The 23,078-nt window shown below is 47.2% G+C and overlaps 1 protein-coding gene across 1 annotated transcript in view; it reads right to left on the bottom strand.

Moving 5' to 3' along the window:
• Positions 1 to 23,078, bottom strand: part of foxp4 (forkhead box P4) — a 45,314-nt gene that overhangs the window by 3,930 nt on the left and 18,306 nt on the right. Inside the window, exons 3-13 of the mRNA XM_068741924.1 lie at positions 18,662 to 18,784; positions 16,298 to 16,420; positions 12,920 to 13,061; positions 10,564 to 10,762; positions 10,140 to 10,238; positions 9,133 to 9,231; positions 6,600 to 6,687; positions 3,530 to 3,613; positions 1,629 to 1,848; positions 1,095 to 1,171; positions 908 to 1,009 (exon numbers count right to left, since the gene is read on the bottom strand). Of these exons, the coding sequence (XP_068598025.1) occupies positions 908 to 1,009; positions 1,095 to 1,171; positions 1,629 to 1,848; positions 3,530 to 3,613; positions 6,600 to 6,687; positions 9,133 to 9,231; positions 10,140 to 10,238; positions 10,564 to 10,762; positions 12,920 to 13,061; positions 16,298 to 16,420; positions 18,662 to 18,784 (1,356 nt within the window). The remainder of the gene's footprint in view (positions 1 to 907; positions 1,010 to 1,094; positions 1,172 to 1,628; positions 1,849 to 3,529; positions 3,614 to 6,599; positions 6,688 to 9,132; positions 9,232 to 10,139; positions 10,239 to 10,563; positions 10,763 to 12,919; positions 13,062 to 16,297; positions 16,421 to 18,661; positions 18,785 to 23,078) is intronic.

Below are 23,078 nucleotides of genomic sequence, written 5' to 3'. Positions count from 1 at the left end.
AGCTGACTGGACGGCACACGGTCAGTTAAAGCGTGAATGTCTTCTACTGTAAATATACCAGTAATATTATCAATATGCTGCATCTGACTATTGTTGTTGATACAAAGGGAGCTAATTTGGAATTTAATTTGCTGTCTGACAATGAAATCAGTAACAATGTGTGACCTTAGTTCATTAAATGTTCTGGATGTTAATATTTATTTTTTTATTATCTTAAAATGTAACTGCAGTGAGGTAAAAAAATAAATAAAGGTTTCCTGTGGACTGAAAGTATAAAGTAAACATGAAATAATAGAGCGCCTCATATTTCTATTAGGTGCTATTCTTGATTAGATGAATCAAGACAAAAAGAGACTCTGAGATGAAAGTCAAATGAAAGCTTCTGCTGGGCCCCCGAGCCCCCATGGCGCACCTTGAAACAACACGCAGCATTAATTACTCCTCCTCTCTCGCTCATCCTTTTCTTTATCCCCCTCTTGTCTCGCCCTCATTCACAATTCCTTCATTTCTATGATCAATGGCTTCCACTGCCTGACACCGCCGCTGTCCCCATGAAATATAACAGCTTATTAAAGGACATACATCTCTATGGCCCTATTTGACTCACTGAGCTGCTATATAAATACATAAGGTCATGCTGAGCTCTATTTAAAGGTCTGCGAGGGAGGCCAGTGGTGCAGGAAGCGGACGCCAGGCATTAATACTTAAAATGCATAAAAGTCAGACGAGGAGGTAAAGATATTCCCGACTGCTCCATCTTTAACCTTCTCTGCACCCTGCCCTCCATCCTCACCCACGCCCCTCCTGTGTTTAAGGCTATGAGATGGAGGCCGGGGTCCCTCCTCCTTTTTGTTTCTCAGCATTGTGAGGCTCTGAGGAGGTTGCGCTGCAGGGGAGGCCTGTTTACCTTCCACGTGGCTGTGTTTCTCCTGAAATAGGCAAATTTTCGTGTAAACCAGTTGTAGATCTCATTGAGAGTCAACTGTCTGTCTGGGGACTCCAGAATGGCCTGAGGAGAGACAGGGAAAGAAGAAGAGTCAGAGGAGAACCCAGATGGAGAGGAGGTGGAGAAGCGGACGGCTGGGGCGACTCACATGACGTATGAGGGAGGCGTAAGTAAAGGGAGGCCTGACGTCAGCGTTCTTGTAGAACTCACAGTTCTGAGCAAGCTCTGAAAGATCGGTAAAGGAACATGTGAAATTAGCAAACAATCTTTATACAACGAATAATAATAAAAAAGATAAAAGCACGTCTTAGCAGTGTTTGAATGAATATTAAGGTATTTGGTGAGCGTTGGTTTCTGTGCAGACTATTCTAAAATGCATTTATCCACTTCTTTTCTTTACACCCTCAGCATCTTTTGCTAGCAGTGAGAATGGATGAAATAAAAGTCACTTCATTTTGCTCCAGTATGTTTTATGATCTATTTCCGAGAAGGCCAAGAGATGGCAGCACCTACATCTTTCTCACGGTGATTTCTAAATGAAGACATTCTCGCTTCCTCTGAGAGGTGAACTTACAAAAACAGCCACAAGAACTTTTATAAAAGCCGTTATCAATACTGGATCTTGAAATCGTTACATCCATGACTGATGCAAAGATGAGCTCGTCGTCACGGTAACGTTTACCTGAGGCGATGGGGGTGCAGTACTTGTCGGAGTTGCGCCTACGTATGGGCCCAACGCCGTGTGTGTGGGAGTGTGCATGGAGGCTGGAGGAGCTGATGACTGAGGGTCCCTGGCGCAAAGGGGTGATGGGGGTCACAGCTGAGGTGGGGGGGTGAGGAAGACCCTCTGGGTAGACCTCACTGTCCCGCTTTAGCAGAGAGCCGCTCGAAGCCAGGTTCAGCTGGAAAAACAAACACCCAGAAACGAGTGTGACCGATGAACACGGCGAGAACGTTTCACTCCAGTCTGGAGTTTCCCCAAACACAAACAAAAACCTGATAACTTTTAAGGCCCTTTAGATTAATAGTGACGTTCGGCATCTCAATTCAAAGAGACTAATGCCTGCATGAAAAGGTAGGCTCGGAAAACTAGCTTTAAGTGGGCTTATCCATTATTAGCATCATGATTTAAGGTTCCCGTGAAGAGGGTGGAGACTTGTTTTAATGCAGGGATGTAAAATGGATTTTAATAATAAGTAATTCTTCCCTGTATTTTGCGTAAAGGCTGAGTGTCCCTGTGGTGCACAGAGAATACTAATCTGAGCAGGGGAGGATCAGGACCGGGCGACAGCAGTACTTTAGACGAAGCTCTGCTTCCAAACAGGTTTGTCTACGACTTGTGTGAGACTCAGAATTGCTCTGAGGCTTCTCATAACTTAAACTACCACTTTTTAACGACGTGCCATGAGATGAAGGAACTAGCGACCACCTGTCAAAGACGCGAAGCCACCGACATCCCTTCAGCATGTATGTGCATCCACGTGCAGCGCCACACACACTGAACATGCACAGCGACACGCACGGCAGTGGCTGTAATTAACCCTGTGCTTACAAATACAAAACCGCAAGATAGCATGTTTGTAAGAGGGGAGCACACATGCACTCTGCGGTGGCAAAGCCTTCACAGACCAATAAGGCCCAATTAGGCAGAGCCTTGCGTGCACACACACACACGCACACACACAAACACACACTAAACCAGTTCGTCCAGTTTCCGAGACAGTCGTTAGGCTGCTGGTTTAAGGCTAATTAAAACCACTCCGTGTATGCGTTATCTGTACGTATGTAGAATTTGCCTCCACTCTGTGGCATTTAAGCTGACTGGAGGGGGCGGGGCAAATTTAACAGGTACTTCATTAACACCGCAGCACTGCCACATCACCACGGCAACAGTCGAACCTTGTTAATTGAGGCCAAGCTTTGTTTCCATTCTTGACGCTCCTCCCCTGCCCCCCCTCCTCCAATCCCTGACCCTGAGGCTCGCCTGCAGGAGTGACAGAACACGCCTCTTCCTGATTTCCCATTAGATGTTAATAGCAGCTGATCCCCCTGCGATCAACACATCATCCAGAAACACAAGAGCACGCACACGCCGCACCCATTTATATCCCCTAAAATTAAGACACTCTACCTCTAATTGACAATTAATTTCAACATCTTCATATTTTAATAAGACCCCTCGTCAATCTGAATGATTAAATATTCATTAAACACTGAATGACAACCTCACCGACACGCACAGACGCATATGCACACATCATATCAAATGTCTTTCCCTTTTGTCGGCACATGCAGCAAATACGGTGAGAGAGCGAGAGAGAGGAGGTTTAATTCTGACACAGTTTGTGCCGTGGCTGGACTGTAGCCGTTTCTGTTTCTGTGGAAAGACATTATCACAGTGGAGGATTAAATACCTCCTATAACATAATGACCCTCCCTTCAATAGAGGCCATAGACATCAAGACAAAGAGGAGGCTGTGATTTCACAAAACGCTACTACGGTGAAAGCAGCTGAGGAGTTTGGGGTCGGACAGACAAAGACAAGGTTGTGTCATTCAGAGTCGGGGGCCAGTGTGTACTCACAGGTTGATTAAAAGGCTTTGGCTCTGAAGGGCGCATGTGCAGGTGGGCCATCATGGCCTGCAGTCGCTCGCTCTCTTTGGCCAGCTGTGAAACACAGGAGCAGACATCGCTATGAAAAGCACCGTCTCATTTTGTAACCCTTAGATTGATAGAATGGGATATTTACACAGAATTACAATTTCAATGACTCCTCGGGCAAAGAGGCAAAAATGAGAGCAAACCGCCAATGCAGCCGTGGCGCTCTCACACACTTCCAGCAGCCTGCAGACACACTCGTCCCTGTTTGACATTGCTAACTGCCGTTTAATGGGTGCTGCTACAGCCTGTGGGAATGCTGCATCCTGCATGTAAGTTTGTGTGTGAGCGAATGTGTACAAATGCATAGCCTCCAGAAGCAACGGATCTACAATCAGGCCAATTTTCATACTCATACACTGCTGCAACGTACAAATATGAGAAACTCAAACACTGTGTGTGTGTGCGTGCTATCAGAGGGTGGGATGAGAGACGATTGAGGGATGAAGTGACATGTCAGGGAGGGAGAGACGGATGTCCTGATGTGATGTGACACCGGCTGCCTCTCTGTCACTTTGCGTTCTCTGGTGGTGCCTTCAGGGGTGCAGATAAACGCTGTTTACCACCACAGGGGGAACGCCATGCTACATAACCCTAATGTTAAACACAGCAACGCCATGCTACACAACCCTAATGTTAAACACAGCAACGCCATGCTACATAACCCTAATGTTAAACACAGCAACGCCATGCTACATAACCCTAATGTTAAACACAGCAACGCCATGCTACATAACCCTAATGTTAAACACAGCAACACCATGCTACATAACCCTAATGTTAAACACAGCAACACCATGCTACATAACCCTAATGTTAAACACAGCAACACCATGCTACATAACCCTAATGTTAAACACAGCAACACCATGCTACATAACCCTAATGTTAAACACAGCAACGCCATGCTACATAACCCTAATGTTAAACACAGCAACACCATGCTACATAACCCTAATGTTAAACACAGCAACACCATGCTACATAACCCTAATGTTAAACACAGCAACACCATGCTACATAACCCTAATGTTAAACACAGCAACACCATGCTACATAACCCTAATGTTAAACACAGCAACACCATGCTACATAACCCTAATGTTAAACACAGCAACACCATGCTACATAACCCTAATGTTAAACACAGCAACACGATGCTACATAACCCTAATGTTAAACACAGCAACACCATGCTACATAACCCTAATGTTAAACACAGCAACACCATGCTACATAACCCTAATGTTAAACACAGCAACACCATGCTACATAACCCTAATGTTAAACACAGCAACACCATGCTACATAACCCTAATGTTAAACACAGCAACACCATGCTACATAACCCTAATGTTAAACACAGCAACACCATGCTACATAACCCTAATGTTAAACACAGCAACACCATGCTACATAACCCTAATGTTAAACACAGCAACACCATGCTACATAACCCTAATGTTAAACACAGCAACACGATGCTACATAACCCTAATGTTAAACACAGCAACACCATGCTACATAACCCTAATGTTAAACGCAGCAACACGATGCTACATAACCCTAATGTTAAACACAGCAACACCATGCTACATAACCCTAATGTTAAACACAGCAACACCATGCTACATAACCCTAATGTTAAACACAGCAACACCATGCTACATAACCCTAATGTTAAACACAGCAACACCATGCTACATAACCCTAATGTTAAACACAGCAACACGATGCTACATAACCCTAATGTTAAACACAGCAACACCATGCTACATAACCCTAATGTTAAGCACAGCAACACCATGCTACATAACCCTAATGTTAAACACAGCAACACCATGCTACATAACCCTAATGTTAAACACAGCAACACCATGCTACATAACCCTAATGTTAAACACAGCAACACCATGCTACATAACCCTAATGTTAAACACAGCAACACGATGCTACATAACCCTAATGTTAAACACAGCAACACCATGCTACATAACCCTAATGTTAAACACAGCAACACCATGCTACATAACCCTAATGTTAAACACAGCAACACCATGCTACATAACCCTAATGTTAAACACAGCAACACCATGCTACATAACCCTAATGTTAAACACAGCAACACCATGCTACATAACCCTAATGTTAAACGCAGCAACACCATGCTACATAACCCTAATGTTAAACACAGCAACACCATGCTACATAACCCTAATGTTAAACACAGCAACACCATGCTACATAACCCTAATGTTAAACACAGCAACACCATGCTACATAACCCTAATGTTAAACACAGCAACACCATGCTACATAACCCTAATGTTAAACGCAGCAACACGATGCTACATAACCCTAATGTTAAACACAGCAACACGATGCTACATAACCCTAATGTTAAACACAGCAACACCATGCTACATAACCCTAATGTTAAACACAGCAACACGATGCTACATAACCCTAATGTTAAACACAGCAACACGATGCTACATAACCCTAATGTTAAACACAGCAACACGATGCTACATAACCCTAATGTTAAACACAGCCTTTCTATGAAACTGTGTCACGATGTGGTTAACCAGACACTTTTGATGCTTTCTCTTATGCACCATTTCAAAAACAGCGTTGAACTTTTTACCCAAGCTATGGTCTTTTTTTTTTTTTTGTGTGTATTGAGATGTTTCAAGAAGATTGTGTGTTGGAACCACTTAAAGAGCAGGCGAGGCAGCATGGTCCTCCTCTCTCTCTCCCTCCACTCCTTCACCCCTCGCTCTCTCTCTCTCTCTCGCTGGTGACCAGAGCAGCTTTATAATTGGAGCAGCGATGGCAGCATCCCTGCCGACGGCTCCTTTTAAATTACAAGCTCCACTGCTCTTCATAAACTCTGCCCTATCTCCGACAACTTACTGCCATTGACTGGCTGCAGCGGCCCTTTGTGACTTATTTGTGAGCAGATGAATATTCAATGTGTGTCTATGAAACTCACCTGTATCTCCAGCTGTTGAACCACCTGCATCTGGACTCGGCACTGAGCAGTACTACGGTCATCCAGGGCGTGCTCATTGTTCAAGTGCCTACAGGTGAGAGGAAATGCAAGAGGTACATGATTAAAGACATTCACAGCGCCCGACTGATGGAGGAACAAAAGTTAGTTCTTCTGCTTTTATTCGGCGTCTCAGCGCTATGAACATAAATCACTAAACTGGTTGAAGGTTATTTTGTCTAGTGGCGAACGCCACAGCTGTCTGTAAACCTCATTGGTGCTCAGAGAGCAATGATCCAAGACAACCACCTGGATATGAGCTCATGTGTTATCTCACAAAGCCTTATCTAAAGACTCACTGTTAGCTAAACTCCACATATTAACACCAGTGTGTGTGTGTGTGTGTGTGTGTGGTGCTGTTTGTTTCCTCCAATGTGGGAGGACACAGTACTTTCTGATCTTTCCCAGCCAACCCCTCCCTAGTCTCCCTTCCGCCATCACTTTCTCTCTGCTCCGTCATCTCCAAGGTTATTCACAGGTTTCTGCTGCCTACCCGGTGTGTGTGTGTGTGTGTCTACGAGTCTTTAGGAAAGCAGAAAGTTAGGCAATATCAGGCAAAAGTCTTGAAATGAAACAAAAACAATGATGTCATGGCGTGGCTAATCCAGGCAGATAGACGGCTCAACACAAAAACATGATGTCACCCCTCTCTCTCTCTTTCACTCAGTTAAACTCTCTCGCCCTCTTCCTCACTTGTACTCCTGTCCACGCCACCCTCCCGTTCCCACTCTTCCTGCCCTGCTCCTCCCCTGAATTCATGCTGATTGCAGCCAGCGTCCCCCCCCCCCCTCTAACAGTAGCAGTGTTTTTGTCTATGCGTCCCGACAATGAGGCTCTGTTTACTCCTCTGAGTGCTAGCAGACAAGGTTTTAACCCATGTTACACCCAGCTTCACCGACCACAGCCAAAGTATTATACCAGAGGACTGGGGGGGGGGGGGGGGGGGGGGGGAAGGCTTGAACCAGTGGAGTGTCTCCCTCCTCTGTTCCTCTGCGCTACCCTTTAACCTCCTGGGGCGATGACTAAGACGAGCTGGAAGGGAGCACAGTCAGACTGATGGCATTATCTCTCTCTCTCTCTCTCTCTCTCTCTCACACACACACACACACACACACTCTATCTCTCCTTCTCTTTCCATCTGCCCTGGGGCGATGTGAAATGAGACACCAAACAACAGCTTTCCTCTCCAAACTTTCCCAGCCTGCCCGAACGCTTTGATCAGACTGTCCGATGCCATCGCAATCATCACGCACACTCTGGGATTATGTGTGTGCATATCGGTACGTATTTCATCACCCCAGCTTATTAACATTTGCCTTGTTCAAATAGCTAAGAGTTCCACATAGACAATTAGAGCACGAGTTTGTTGGGCTTCATTAGAGGCTTGTGAAGCCTTCGTTAGCAGCCGTAGTGCCACGGGGAAGTCCACTGCAGTGTGTGTGTGTGTGTGTGTGTGTGTGTGTGTGACAGCGGAGGAGGCAGCGGAATGTCAAGGCCAGCTCCTGCACCCCTGTGACTCCAAACTGGCAAACAACCCAATGAGTGCAGAGCAGGAATGAGAAGCTGTCTTCATGTCTTCCTGCGAATGAGACGGCACAAACCAGCCTCACATGATGCCTTCACAACTAAACGCGGGGAAACTGACGGTTTGAGCCTCATTTATGAGTTTGGAATCACATAATTATTACTTTGGTATTTATTCAAGAACATTTCCCTGTTGGCGGTTTCCGTCACAACCCAGCGTGGCTTCATCCATGGCACCTGAGCCACCCTGACCTGTTTGGGCCAATCATTCTTGGTTCTGCCCCTTTATCCACTCCTTTTAATGGATTCTGCTGTGGAACCCAGAACAGACGGCGTGGTGGTGCGGTGGTTAGCGCTGTCGCCTCACAACAAGAAGGTACTGGGTTCGAATCCTATCTGTGCAGATTTTGGAGTTTGTATGTGCTCTCCGTGTCTGCGTGGGATGTTCCCGGGTTCTCCCGTTCCCTTTCGCCTCAAAAACAAACAAAAAATATAGGTGAATTGATGACTCAAAATTGTCCGTAGTCTATGAGTGTGTGCGTGTGGTGGATGCTGGCGACGCATCCGAGGTGTCGGTGCCTGCCTCGCGCCCATTGCCAGCTGGGATAGGCTCCAGCAACTCCAGTGACCCGCAAAGCCCCTAAAATAGGATTTCACAGCAAATCGGAGGTCAGTGTGCGCAGCGGCGAATTTTTGATGAAGTCTGCACATCGAATCTGACATTTAGAAGTTGGACATACATCAATCTGTCAAAACGAGAGGAAACAGGAGCGCTAGTAGAAACAGAACCTCTGCCACGTTGTCTTTCCGCTCTCAAAGTGCTTTCATTCCAAAAGCAGCCATCCCCGTCAGAGACGGTACCGCTTGTAGCTTCGGTGGTGCTCTCATTGAATCTTCTTTTCAACCCCCTACCGACACCATATATCATGCTCTCGGGTGGTTGTTAACTTACTTGATGAATTGTCCCATGTCCTCACACAGTGCTTCACAGCCAGGCCACTTACACTCTCCATGGCCGTAGAGAGGATGGGAGCCGGCGTGCTCCTCGTGGCTGGAGAAAGAGAGACGCACAAAAAGAGAGGAGACCACAGGGAGAAGGTTAAAATATCCACCGAGTGATAGCCGCTATCCAAAACCCTAACTCTGAGAGGCAAAGCTTTCAGTGCCACACGCGCAAACACGCCACACACACACACACACACACACACACACAGCAGCAGAAGCATTGCTGTAGCATCTGAGTCTGGTTAGAGTCGTTACTTTGCACACTTCACAGAGCCGAGTCGAGAGGAGTCGGGTCAGTCAGCGAATAACAGAACAAATTCCTTAAGTCCACGATGTGTCTTTCTGTCCTCGGCGTATGTGCTTTGCACGTGTGGGTTAGTGTGTGTTCTTCTGTTTCAAGGGTTGACACAGAGTCGGCACAGGACCAAGCAGCCATGACTGATTGGTGGCGGCTGCCGTCACGTGCCGGTCGTTCTTCTGTGGTGAGTGCGTGTGTGTTTTAGTGTGTGTGTTTGTTGCATGAGTGTGTCGCGATGAAAGAATAGGTTAAGCTCGGTTTGAGCGCAGGGTAAAATACTACACACATGTGTGTGTGTGTGTGTGTGTGGTAGGTCCAGTAGCAGATGTGGTTCAGACCTGGAGTTCTGCCTGCGACTGCTGTCTCCACATATATTTACATTACCGTGTGCGTGAGTGTGTGTGTGTGTGTGTGTGTGTGTGTGTGTGTGTGTGCATCCCAGTGTGTAGAGCGGGATAGAGATTCTCCCAAAGCAACATCATGATGTCGTAGAAAAACCCCATTTGTCTCACAGATGGAAGCGTGTCTCTCTCGCCCTCTTTGCTCTTTTGCTTCTTAATGATCACGTGCACTGGATGAGGCTGGAACGTGCATGTGAGTTCTGCACTTTTGAGTGCGCGTGCGTGTGTGTGTGTGTGTGTTTGCGCGCCACTCACTGGCTGATGGGGGGCTGGCCGCCTTTGGAGTAAGGGGGGGCGTGGTCATCTCCACTGTCTGCCTTGGTGAAGGAGGATATCCACTCGAACAGCCTGGCTCTTAAAGACAGAGACAAACCCATGAGCACCAAACCAGTCAGCCAGTACACAATATGAATACTCCCAGAACAGTACCCAGGGGTACACCACAACCATGCCTGAAACTAGAACACAACTCAGAGAGCGCAGACCTCCGCCGAGCAGCTCATTCCCCTCATCATTAGATCCACATCTGGATCAGCACCAAAGCGAATCAGAGTCGAGTTTTAAGAGATTTTTAAATCCGTACATGGGTTTTCAATTTTAGAATTAAATATCTTTTACGGACTCCATTAGGGATCCGACCCTGATCAAATCCAGTGGTGAGATAGAGCCCCCCCCCTACCTGTCTCTCTTTGGGGTGTGGTTCTGTCCGTTGGCCAGGCTGTGCAGTGAGATGTGAGCGCTGGCAGCTTTGGGGAAGGCTGAGGTAGAGTTGCAGCTGTTGGTGCTCAGGTCGAGGCCCTCGGCCTGCTTCAGGGCCTCCTCGCTGGGCATCCCTGACACCTCCTTCCACAGCTGCTGGAGGTCTGATGGACACATTGCTGTAGAGACGGAACACAATCCAACATGTTCAGTGGAGCAATCATAGATTTAGCTTCATTTATAAATTCAAACAAACATGAAAACAAATAAGATTGATTATAAATCATATGAGATATTATGTTAAGTACCAACGACATGCAGATAAGATGTCACTGAGGGTGGGCAACTCTTAGAACCCCAGTGGGAGTGGGTGAAAGAGGAAACAGGAGAAACAGTCAGCAGGTTAATTCATGCGTGTTTGTTACTATTATTCGGTTATTTGCTGATCTCTGGCTGTGATTGCTACTGTCCAGACAGCGCCTCCTCTGAGCAGGGTGGGGGCCCACTAATCACAGCTTTATTATTTCTGCTCCAATTTCACAGTGCAAGAGACGCCGACACTGCAACAGCTTGCTCCAATGGATCTTATCATGCGTGCATGTACAAATACACACACAAGTACACACACACACCTCTGCACATAGACACACATACACAAGGCCTTGCAACAATCCAAATATTATGTCTGCTTTGTCTGCATTCTTATGTGGGCCCGCCAAAACAAAAGTTCTCACTCTGGAGGAATGAGGCAGTTTGAGTATGGATTTGTGTGTGTGTGTGTGTGTGTGTGTGTGTGTAGGTGTGTGTGCAGGAGGGGCTGGGGCAAGAAACCCAACCAACCCTCAGACACTGTGAACAAATGCCTCCACTTGGAAATACAAAAAACACATTTGACAGGATTTGAATAATTCTAGTGAAAGTGTTGCTATTGATGACCTTAAAGATCAAACAACTTCAGCTATTGGGATTAAAAAAGGTCTATAAACAGTGACAATGCATTGGCACAATATCCTCCGGCGAGTGTCGGAGAGGGGATTAGCGAGGATGAGGCTGATGTTGCGTTCCTTTAAATGCACGCATCCACATCTGGCTTTTGCTTGGTTCACATCAGAAGGTGTGGTCTAGCGGGATGAAGTCAAATCAAATGGATTACTTTTATATAAGAGTGAGGAAACCGTAGAAACAGTTAAATCCTCACACACTGTCATGTACGCCAAGAGAAATCAACAAATACCACAGCGGGGGCCCTCGTGTCCCCCCCTCACCAGATACAAGTTCCTTTTGAGGCAGGGGCAGTAGTGAGCGTGGTTGTGTGTGCGGATGCAAGTGTGAATGCGTGTGTGTTTGTGTGTTTGTGTGTTTGTGTGGCATGGCTGGTCAGAGGAATGCGCTGGTTCACGCCTGGCCGAGCCGTCACAATGGAGCGGCTCTTTTGGACTGCAGGGAAATTCCACTCTGATACGGAGGGCGAGATAAAGAGAAGGAGATGCCGAGGCCAAGTGTATGCAACTATCTGGAAAAACACACTTCGACCCAAAACTGTAACTTCCAATACCTTCTCTCAGTACACACACCCTAACCCCCCCCCCCATATTAAACGCATGCACGCGTCAATCCCATTGTATCTGCTCGTGTTTCAGGTGTTGTTCTTGCTTCATTAACTTTTTAGAAATGAATTTGATTTAATGGAGGGTTTGTGTGTGTGTGTGTGACTGCAGACAGACGCACATGCACGTTGCAGATCAGACAGATGGAGAGTGGGAACCGGCCTTTGGTCAGCTCAGTCGGTGCTACAGCCGCGGTAAAGCCCCTTTAGCATCCACTGTGTAGTGCACATGCATGTGTTAGACATTACTGTGTTAGCGACTAAAGTGGACACACACACACACACACACACACACACACACACACACACACATACAGGGCGGGTCAGTCAACAGTCAACTTTTATCCTTCTAAAACCATTCTGACAAAATGAAGGGACTGTGGTGGAAGTTAAATATGGCTACAAATAAAAAATTCAGCAGGCACAGCAATAGAAAAACGATGATGATTTTGTAAGTGGTTACTCTCTAGTGCGCACTCACACACACACCAACTGTACACACACATGCACATGCCTCCAACCAGGGGCCTTAGTCACACATTTTACCTATTATCCAAATGAGTACCTTCAGCAAACCAACCAATCAGCTTTCCTTTCATGTTTTATAGGCTGATTAACTTAACAGGCTTCACATTCAGCTCTTGGTGCAGACCTTCATGTGTGTGTGTGTGTTCACTTGTGACCATGTGTTGTATATATAAATGTGGCCATGCGCGTGCACATACAGTACCTTGCTGCAGGGACTGCATGGTGGCAGCGGGCTGCAGTGGAACCAGGCCTTGTCTCTGGAGGTTAAGGATGTGCTGCTGCTGGAGCTGCTGCATCTGGATCAGCTGCTGCTGGAAGGCCAACTGCTTACTGCCTAACGCCTGCTAGCCAGAAGGCAGAGAGACGCAGGGTAGAAAAGCAAAAGAAGTTCAGTAAATCTTCCATTCCACACACCCATTGCTTTATTTTTTGGCTCATTTTACAGGTTTTTTTTGTCTAAGCATGGAAGCGTGCTGAATTGGTGCAAGTCTGCAAAATTTAAACTGCACCTCACAAATGCCTTCTCAAAGTTTATTTAGTAATTTAAAGTTTACAGCTGCAGGATCTTCCCCGAAATGACTGTTTACATTAATCTATTTTCTCTTTAACTCCATATATTAAAATAAAATACAAATCTTGTAAACTATGTGGCCTGAGACCAAAAAGTCTTTATCAAAGGAAACCTGAAGACAAGCACTGAGAACAGGAGGAAAGAGAAAGAGGGCGGTTAAAGGGCGAGTGGGAGAGACTACACGGCGCGTGGCGATAATGTCAGTGTGTGTTACGGTGATAAATGTCCCCTTTCCTGCTCTCCCAGTATGGGGCAGACCTGACCTGTGCTACACTGTTTGAAGTCCCCCTTGACCATCCCTCGAGAGAAATGGACTTTATCTCGCACAGATAACTAGAAGCGGGGTGGAGAGAAGAAATAAAGATTTGAGGCGCTGCTCATTGTGTGTGTGTATGAGTGCGTGTGCATGTGTGCGTGTGTATAAGTGTGAGAGTGAACAGAGAGGATCTCAAAGGAAGGGCAGAGAGGTCACTTCCTTTCAGACTTTGTTCTTCGGGAGAAGAAGTGTGATGGCTGCCAGTTGTGTGTTGGAGTGTGCGTTTAGTGAGCGCAGAGACAACAAGAGATAAACACAGAAGCGCGGAAAACGGGCAACACGATCCGTTTCCAGATAAACACATTTAAATACCTGCAAATTGTAAATTACATTTGTTGTGACTTTGAATGCATTTGAATGTTTTGCAACCATAGAATTAGTTTCAAGGGTTTTTGGTAGGAATTATCTGTCCCAGGTCAGATCATCTGGTCACCTCTCAGATTCTACTGCAGACACAGGACCTATTAAACTGACCTGACACCATCTACTGTCTCCTGTCCTCTGCTTGCCCACTCAGGTGCGGTAGATAAAACGGTCTGTTTGGTTTTTCCGAAGGGATTTGCCTATTTTTTGTGCAATAACTGGTTTATCACAGTGAGAATGTCCTGATTGAACAGTTTCCTTCTTCCTCTCTCTTTCTTGTTCTTTCCTCCACGCTGCCACGCTCCTCTGTCCCTCGATCCCTCCTGAGATATGGCCACAGTTCTTTAAAACACGCTGTGTGTGTGTGTGTGTGTGTGTCTGTTTACATTAGCTGTGGCTGAGTGGCCAAAGCTAGCGCAGTAACAGGCTGTCAATGTGATTTATGAGCACATCACACATTGTCTGAGCCTGCCACTCACACAGACACACACACACACACACACATCTCTCGTGATGGTCACTTCATTAAGCTGACTGCTGACCAGTCCCATATGCACTGGCGACACACAAAAGCACTTTCCGAGTGCGTTCGTAGTCTTCCCTTCGATGCATCACTTCCACGCAGACAAGAAAGTGAAAAGGAATTGCAGAGAAGACAGAAGGGCCAAAAGTCACCGCCGCTGGAGCTCAGACTGTTCCCTCTCCCTCCTTTTGTTTTTAGCTCAAAAGGAAAGGGGTAGGTCATGTTTGACTGGTTCGTTTTCACTTTCGATACAAATGAAATGAGCGAAAACAAGCTTTACATAAACGAACAACAAGCCCTGCATCAATAAGGGACGATATTAGCGTCCACTGAAACGTGGCTTTGGTGTTGATGGATGGAAAAACGCAGCGGCTGCTGAACGGCCTTAGTCATATCAGCGGTACGCAGCTCTGCAGGGAGGCATATTCCCCTACTGCATGTGTGTTTGTGCGGTGAACCATCGCACGTCAAGCCTCTCCCGCTATGCATGTGTGTGTGTGCGTGTGTGTGTGTGCGTGACCAGTGCTTGCACTTGTCTCGTTGTTACAGCGACACAAAACTGAAAACTGGGACAGCTGAGCGAGGGGAGGAAGGGAAAGCGTTCAGACACCCGCTCAAACATGCGAGTCAACCACAACTGGTTTGCTTTGGTCACGGTTGAGTTGGCTGACCGCTGTCGGCGAGGAGTTAGGGGGGGGGGGGGGGGGGGGTGTCTGCCCACTGGGAGATAGGTATGCAGGAGAGGAGGAGGAAGAAGGGAAGAAATCTAGGATGTGTCTTCTAATGCGTCTATCGGAAAAGTCCCACGAGGCCCTTTTCCCTCTCTTGCCTCTGTGTGTTTGGTCATTTTGGTGTATTCATGTAGCAAAAATGTCTCTATTATATTATACAGTGCAGGCCTATGCTGTATAGACAGAATCAGAATCAGAATCAGAATCAGAATTAGAATCAGTTTATTGTCAGTGAGGGTTCTCAGACTAGGAATTGTCCTCGGTGAAGTCGGGCAACATGTAACAGTAATGACAATAATAAATGCAAGCTACAGCGCTATGCTAGCTACGGCACTATGCTAGCTACTGCGCCAAACTAGCTACAGCACTATGCTAGCTACAGCGCTAAAAAACATCACATCACAAAAACAGCAGCATCAGGGGCTGATCCACAGACGTGTAGTAGCAGCAGTAAAACTAACATAATCATGCGTACCCACATGCACAACCAGGCACGAGCACACACGCACACACACACACGCACACAACCTCTTGTAAACAGAGCTTCTGACAGTAATCTAGTCTGATCGATTGACCCTCTTTGTTGTGCCCCGACGTGATCCTACTTGATCCTCGATCATCCCACTGTACTACAGCGCCGGTTGAACGTGGCACGGCGTGCAATGCTGCTCGTGCATATTTGTGTTTGCGAGAAAAGACAGAAAGCGAGAATGAGGGAGGGGTTAATTGACAATTAAAAGGGTGGGGGGCTCCGCCTACAGAGAGATTTCACATTGGGCTTATAGATGAAAGCATGCAAACGAATGCGCTCCACCTCCTTGTTGTTCACACAACAATAAACCAGAGAGATAACACATGGAGGCAGGCCGGGCCGTCAATCAGAAGGTTGCCGGTTTGATCCTCAGCTCTGCCAAAAAATGTGCTTGGCCCTGCTGATGAGCAGGGCGACCCCCAGGATGACCCCTAGGATGACCCCCTAGGATGGCAGCTTTTACCACGTGGGCGAGTATAAGACAAGTGCCACATTAAAGTGATGGCGTTGATGCTTCAGGGTGTTTGAGCTGAGTGAAGCTCACCTCTTTGGCTGCTTGCTTCCCAGCCTGCTGCTGCTGCTGCTGCTGCTGCTGCTGCTGCTGCTGCTGCTGAGTCAGAAGCTGCAGATGCAACTGCTCCTGCTGTTTCTTGTAATACTCCTGTAACTAGAGACACACACAGAAGGGGAAGGCAGGGTTAGAGGAGGGGGCCGGACTTGACTGAGTCACATCGCACTTTGTATTAACCTCAACAGCACAGAAACGTGCCTCCATGGCGGCGGGCGTTTTATTGGCAAACCACAGACAACAAACAAACACAGAGGCGAGAACGCCTGCTGATGCTGTGTGTCGCTGCTGCTGGGGAATGCAAAGCCCATGCAGCGTTCTGACAGAAACATTCCATCTAAGCACATGCTTCGTGTGTTTGTTTCCTCATTGCAGGGGCGATTGGATTCCTAGCATCATGAGGAGCTTCAAGAGCCACACCTCCTCATCAGGGCCCAGAACCGGATCCAGGAAGCACGACCCAAAATCCATTGAGAAAAAAATAACAATAAAATCAGGAGGATATTGAACAAGATTGTAAAGCTCCATGCAGGCAGCTAGATTTAATATTTTACACAGAAATTGATGATTTGCATGAAGCTCCTCTGACTGGCTACAGATTGAGTGTTTGATTTACTAATCACTAATTCTAAACCTCTCCCTGACCACAGTATGGGGGGGGGGGGTCATCCTCTAGAGAACAGTTGTGTCTGTCTGCAGTTTGTCTTTGTTTCATGCGTCAAATGTTCAAAGAGGCTTTTCAGCAGAAAATGTCTTCACAAAGCAGCCGTTGTTTTAGTCTCTCGTCGGTTTGACCTCACGGTGGGCACGCTGCACACCTCTGCCCATTCCTGTTCTTTTTGTGCTGAGGTGTTTTATAATTTGAGTTACCCCAACCGTAACTGACCTTTTTTAGGTTATCATGCACCGTTCATTTGCACCGCGATGATTCTTCTTGTCATTAAATCATTTTAAATACAAGACCCATTTCTTCTCGCCATTCTTTCTCCCCCCGTCTGCCTTTCCTCTCTTTTATTGTTCCTAAGGCAGAGTTAATCTCTCTTTTCCGCGTCACTAGCTCTGATCACCTCCTCGTCAGACAGACAAATGCATATGGTACTCACACACGCTACACACCACACACACTTGGTTGGCGAGTGGCGAGTTGAGGGAATAATTAAGTGATAATTAAGGTCTTTTAATGATTTGATTCAGTGGCTCTGTGCATTAAGAGTATGCATAAGTGAGGCACTCACCTCTCCAGCCTATTACTGTGACCTTGACTTTAGTGAACACACCATGAACACAAAAAATACGGGCGGAGCAGCTTGGTATTGTAAAGGTTAGAGGAAAGTTAAAGGTTAAAACACACACAAATCCAAAGACTGTACAAGCACCCTGCTTTACTGCGTATCAGTGGGCCGTAACGCTTACTGTAAAACGCCCCGTTGCCATAGCGATATGAAACGTAATGCTTCAGTGGTGGCTTGGTTGAGTGTTCTGAACACGCACATCTGTGTGTGTCTTTGTAAGAGTGCCTGATTTGCGCTTAATTAAGTGGGAGAGCAATGTTAAACTCAGTGGCTTTAATACTTGATGGGTGTGTGTGTGGATTGCCCCCCCCCCCCCCCCCCCCCGTGCTGGTGAAGGGTTCTTCACCGGCTGCACATTTCTCATTTCCATTAGGATACATGTACGATCTTCTCACTGCCTAAAGCTACCGCTCCTTATTGAATCTATGTTGGGCTCTGGCCTTGCCTGCCTGTTAGCGTGTGCATGTGTGTGTGTGTGTGCGTGTGTGTGCGTGTGTGTTTTCTAGGCATCGAATGGCACAATCACTTCGTCATCACTCTGCTAATAATCCTCTTCACAACTGTAACGCGTTGCTTGTGTGTTTCCCGTGAAGGTAGGAGGTCACCGGTCGACGTTGCCAGATACTTGACGGATCTGTTGCAGATGAAGAGTGTTTATTGGTTTGTGTCGACATGGCAACCCTTCTATCACCTGCCAGGCTTTGATACACACTTCTGGAATCATTGTGATTCACTGGATCACATTAGCGGCCTGAATGTGCATGTGTGTGTGTGTGTGTGTGTGTGTGTCTACTCAGGTGGGCGAAAGCACTTTCTCCTCACAACAGTGCTGAAGAGGAGGAGGTACAGGAATGCATGTGTGTGTGTGTGTGTGTGAGTGTGTGTGTGTGTGTGTGAGTGGATGCCAGCAGTAAATAAGACACAAGCTCACCTGGTGTGTGTCATCACTTACTGAAAGAGACCCATTCAAACATGCTGGCCTGAGGCTGGTGTGTGTGCGTGTGTGTGTGTGTGCGTGCGTGCGTGCGTGTGTGCGTGCGTGTTTCACCTGCTGTATCATTAGCGCCTGCTGTTGCTGCAGCAGGGCTTGTATCTGAGGAGGCGACAGTATCTGTTGCATCTGCTGTGGAGTGATCATCTGTGGGCTCATCATGGCCATGGACACTGGCACCTAATGACAACACACACACAAACACACACACATCGTTGGTTATTGATCCTCGCTGACTCACACTAAGCTTTGTATGACTCATGCATGTGCATGACTCGCCCTGCAAACTGAATTCTGAGCTCAAAACAAACAATCATTCAACAAGAAGGTGGATTATTAGTGGTAAAATCGTAAAAGGGCCAGTAAACCAGGCTTAATCCCCTGATGGGTCGAAGCCTGGGGGCCCTGGCAACAACACAAAAACAACAACAAACAAAAATACCATTATTACATCATTCATTGGGGAAAATAATGTTATATATTCTGCACACGCTGCACCCACTTAAGTGCAATCTTACGTTCCCTTTGATGAAAACGGTGTCGTCTTTTATTTCCAGTCAGTCGCTGCATAGAATAAATGACTGCATCAGATTAAGATGAAATAGACAGACGGCACACAAGGCTGGCATTATAAAAAAATAAAATAATAAAAAGACAACAGGACTAAAAAACAAAGGTCTGATACGCTATCTCCTCTTAAGATATAAATTCTTATCTGCTCCCATAAACACGTGATTAGAACTACGTCTTCTTTCCACGCAGTCAAGGCTGGCTAAGAAGAAAGGAACAACAAATTGGCAATCTGATGAGATGTCTATCTAATCAGATTGAGCTGCAGCAGGCAGGCAGACAGACAAAGAGAGAGAGGGAGGGAGAGAGAGAGAGAGAGGGAGAGAGAGAGAGAGAGATGTTCACCTGATTACACTAATGCAAAATTCAAAGCAAACATGAATAGATGTTTCCTTTTATTTATTCAACGACTTTTGGTTCAAGAATGCAGAAAGACACATTTAAGGAGAAACTATGGGTGACGTCCATCAATAGAGCCCCCTGCCCCCCTTCCATGAGAGGGACGAGCTACCCACTGTGGAATCGGACATTTATGGGGTGATGAAATCGCAATCTTCCGTCACGGTCGAACTGAGCGTTTGTGTGTGGGCATTTAAGTGTGTGTGTGTGTGTGTGTGTGCAGCGCTCTCATCAGACCAGTCGACCTGCTCACCACCTGAGGGGATGGCAGGTAGGAGAGCGAGGGGGGGCGAGCTGTCGCTGCTAAATTAGATCTGTATAAAGCTGATTTGACTTTGTAAACAAGATTGGCCCTAAATAGTGGAACAGTTCCCCTCCCGGCCCTCGTCTCTCCTCCTCCCCTCCTCTCCTCCTCTCCTCCTCTCCTCCTCTCCTCCTCTCCTCCCCGCCTCCATCCATCCATCTCTGTCTCTTTTTCCTCTCCGGATGCCTGTCAGCAGCTTCACCTTTATCAAACCCAGCATCCAGAACTAAGCTCACACAGGCTGGGGTGGAGAGGGGGGGGGGGCGTGTGTGTCGAGGTACGTTCGGTACGCGAATGAGCCGGAGAGCAAGAGCGTGCACGTTTGAGCCGCAGAAGAAGAAGAAGAGACAAAGTGAGGCAGGAGCGAGACGGGAGGAGACGCGGTTGGGATGGGGTGGCGAGGTGTGGCGAACACGGGGGGGGCACGCCGCTTGGCGTCATGCCAGCTTGCCCCCGCCGCCGGGCCTTGTCAGTCTAAGCTGCCAAATGAAAAGCTGTAATTAATTGCTCTTGTGCATCCCATTCTTCCTGCATTCTATTTTATACACATGTTCGAGTCACAGGCGTAATGATGACTGGAGTTATAGCACCTTTCTGTGTGTTGACTGACACGTTGACGCCAATGTGTGTGTGTGCGTGCGTGCTAAATGTGCACGTATGCATGGGTTTTATGCTGAATATGTGCGTGGCAGGCTGAATGCTGAGTAGTTACGGTTTGATGCCATTAATTGCCCCTATAATCTAATATTACAAAGCACGGTGATTATGGGGCATGCGTTGCCACCGCCATACGACACCGCCAGCCTGAGCGCACCGCCACAAAACAAAAGCCTCGCCATTAGCGGTTTGACGGGCCAGGACAAAAGCACCTCACAATGCAGAATTATATATATTTTCATCCGGCTTTGTCTCTCCCGTGAATGATTTCTCCCCTTTCATTGAACTGTGAATAGGGAGCGTCTGGAAAGCCGGGCGATTTCAAGTCAGCCATTTATTAAATACGCTGAATTCTTTTCCTGCTGTCGTCCCTTTTTTTCATGTTGCATGTTAATTTAAAAAAGAGAGATGCGTGGTAGATTGGTGGGGGGAGAGGTGAAGCTGGGAGGGGGGGGGGGGAGGAGGGAGAGAAGAAGGGAAAAAACAGAAGAAAGCAATGAAGGATAAGGGGGATAGGGAGAAAGGGGGGGGGGGGCAAAATAGAGAGATGAGGGTAAGTGAGGAGTAACACCAAAGGAGAAAGTGTGGAGGAGTGAACAATCAGTAGAGCGGCTGTTTGATAAATGTGAACGTTGAACCACTAATAATAGTAAATATGTCACTCTTATCATTTAGATTCTCACACACACACACACACACACACACACAACTGAGGGCTGGGTGGCTGACAGAGGTCAACCCCTGTCTTGGAGAGAGGGAGCAGGGGGAGGGAGGGAGTGAGGAAGGAGAGAAGACGAGAGTGGAGAGACAGCCTTGTCGTTTACAGAGTGGGGTAGTAATTAGAGGGGTTGTTTGAAGAGGGAGTTTAACTGGTTAACAAAGGAAGAGACGAGGAGAAGGAGAAGGAGGAGAAAGGCATGGAGTCTCAGAGGAGCAGAGGGGGAGAACGCAGGGGGTGCAACTTGCATTTCAATGAGGCTCCATCCCTTTCTCTTCTCTCTTGATGACTTTTCATTCTAACAAGGAGAAAAGTCCCTTTTTCCATTTCGGATGAGACCTCGGGACGAGGGAGCAAAGGGTTGGGGGGGGGGGGGTGGTGATGGGGGCGAGAGCCTTCGAGCTGCTGCCTCCTCTTTGGGTTTCACCTCCTTTCTAAATACGCCCGAAACTCGGCACACCAAATAATCACATTGAAAATAAACACAAGTGATGTCGAGTCAATTTGTGTTTCTAAAAAGAGATCAAATCGAGTGACATTCAAGCAGATAGAGCTGCTTCTAAAGTCATTCACCGCACGCTGGCACAAGGACGTGTGTGTGTGTGTGTGGGGGGGGGGGGGCTATAATCAGAATCTAAACAGGCTCTCAGTCTAAATGACGCAGGCTCTGCCTCTGGCTCTACAGGGACACACAGGACAGAAGGATAATTGAAAAAATGACAGAGGAGAAATCAGAAGGAGGAGAAGGAAGCTGACACACACCTCCTCCCCTCCTCCTCCTCCCTTCCTGGTAGGAGCAAACCCCACTGCTGGTTATCCTTGTCACTGAGCATTACCACCTCACCCTAGAATGGACGCCTGCCTTTCTGTTTCTCCTGTCTCACACACACCTACACACACACACACACACACACACACTGAGGGGCAACAGAGGCATCTCTACACACACGACCCTCTCCTGCCACCGTCCTGACGCTGAGGGGGGGTAACAGCGCCCTACGTTAAAGAGTTAATGGCGTGTGGTGAACTCCCTTAGTTACCGGCTCTCACCGCTATCGTTCATATTCCGTGTCGGCACTCATCATGCCATGGCCGGAGAAAGGGAGGGGCCGACTTTGAGCTCAGGGCCCCCACTGGAAGTTCAAAGACTCCATTGTGTGTGGTGAGCAGTCCTCTTCCAGCTAATCTGCTGCAGGGCCAAGGGCCACTTCTTGGGGTTGGTGGGGGGGGGGGGGGGGGGGGGGTGATACAGGCCTGTAATCGACAGGCATGTCATTTCTTTTTGCTGAGTCATGTTTCAGTCTGTTTCTGAGTGTAATGTGCGTACATGTCGGGTCAGGGTTGGGTTTGCTTCTATCTGCCATGTTAGGACTTCAGGTACTTTGGGACGCAGGTACCAGTACAGTACGTGTTGTTTGAGAATATGACAGAACATGAAGTATTTGTAGGTATCTGAGGAACCACAGATAATTCTGCATGAAACATTCTCGATAAAATACATTTTCTAACTGTGATGACAGACGGAACTCATTTTAAGGGCGGGGTGGCGCCCAGTCGGAGCACAAACACCTGAGTTATCTTTTGATTTATGAATCACGATCACAGAGGAGGCAGCCGATGGGAGTGAATGACCAAAAACGGCCTTTGATTGACGCAAGATGATTTTTACACGAGGGTCTTAAAAATAAATGTGATTGAGAGAAAAGAGAAGGTTTGAGGAAGGAAGAACAGATGAAACAAAAGAGGTGTGAGGACAGGAGAGGGACCGGAGGACAACCCTAAAACACACACACACACACACACACACACACACACACACACTCGGC

The sequence above is a fragment of the Brachionichthys hirsutus genome, chromosome 8 (assembly GCF_040956055.1).
Source record: "Brachionichthys hirsutus isolate HB-005 chromosome 8, CSIRO-AGI_Bhir_v1, whole genome shotgun sequence".
NCBI classification, from domain to species: Eukaryota; Metazoa; Chordata; class Actinopteri; order Lophiiformes; family Brachionichthyidae; genus Brachionichthys; species Brachionichthys hirsutus.
Note: the sequence above shows the minus strand (reverse complement) of the source record. Positions and strands in the feature narration are given on the sequence as shown.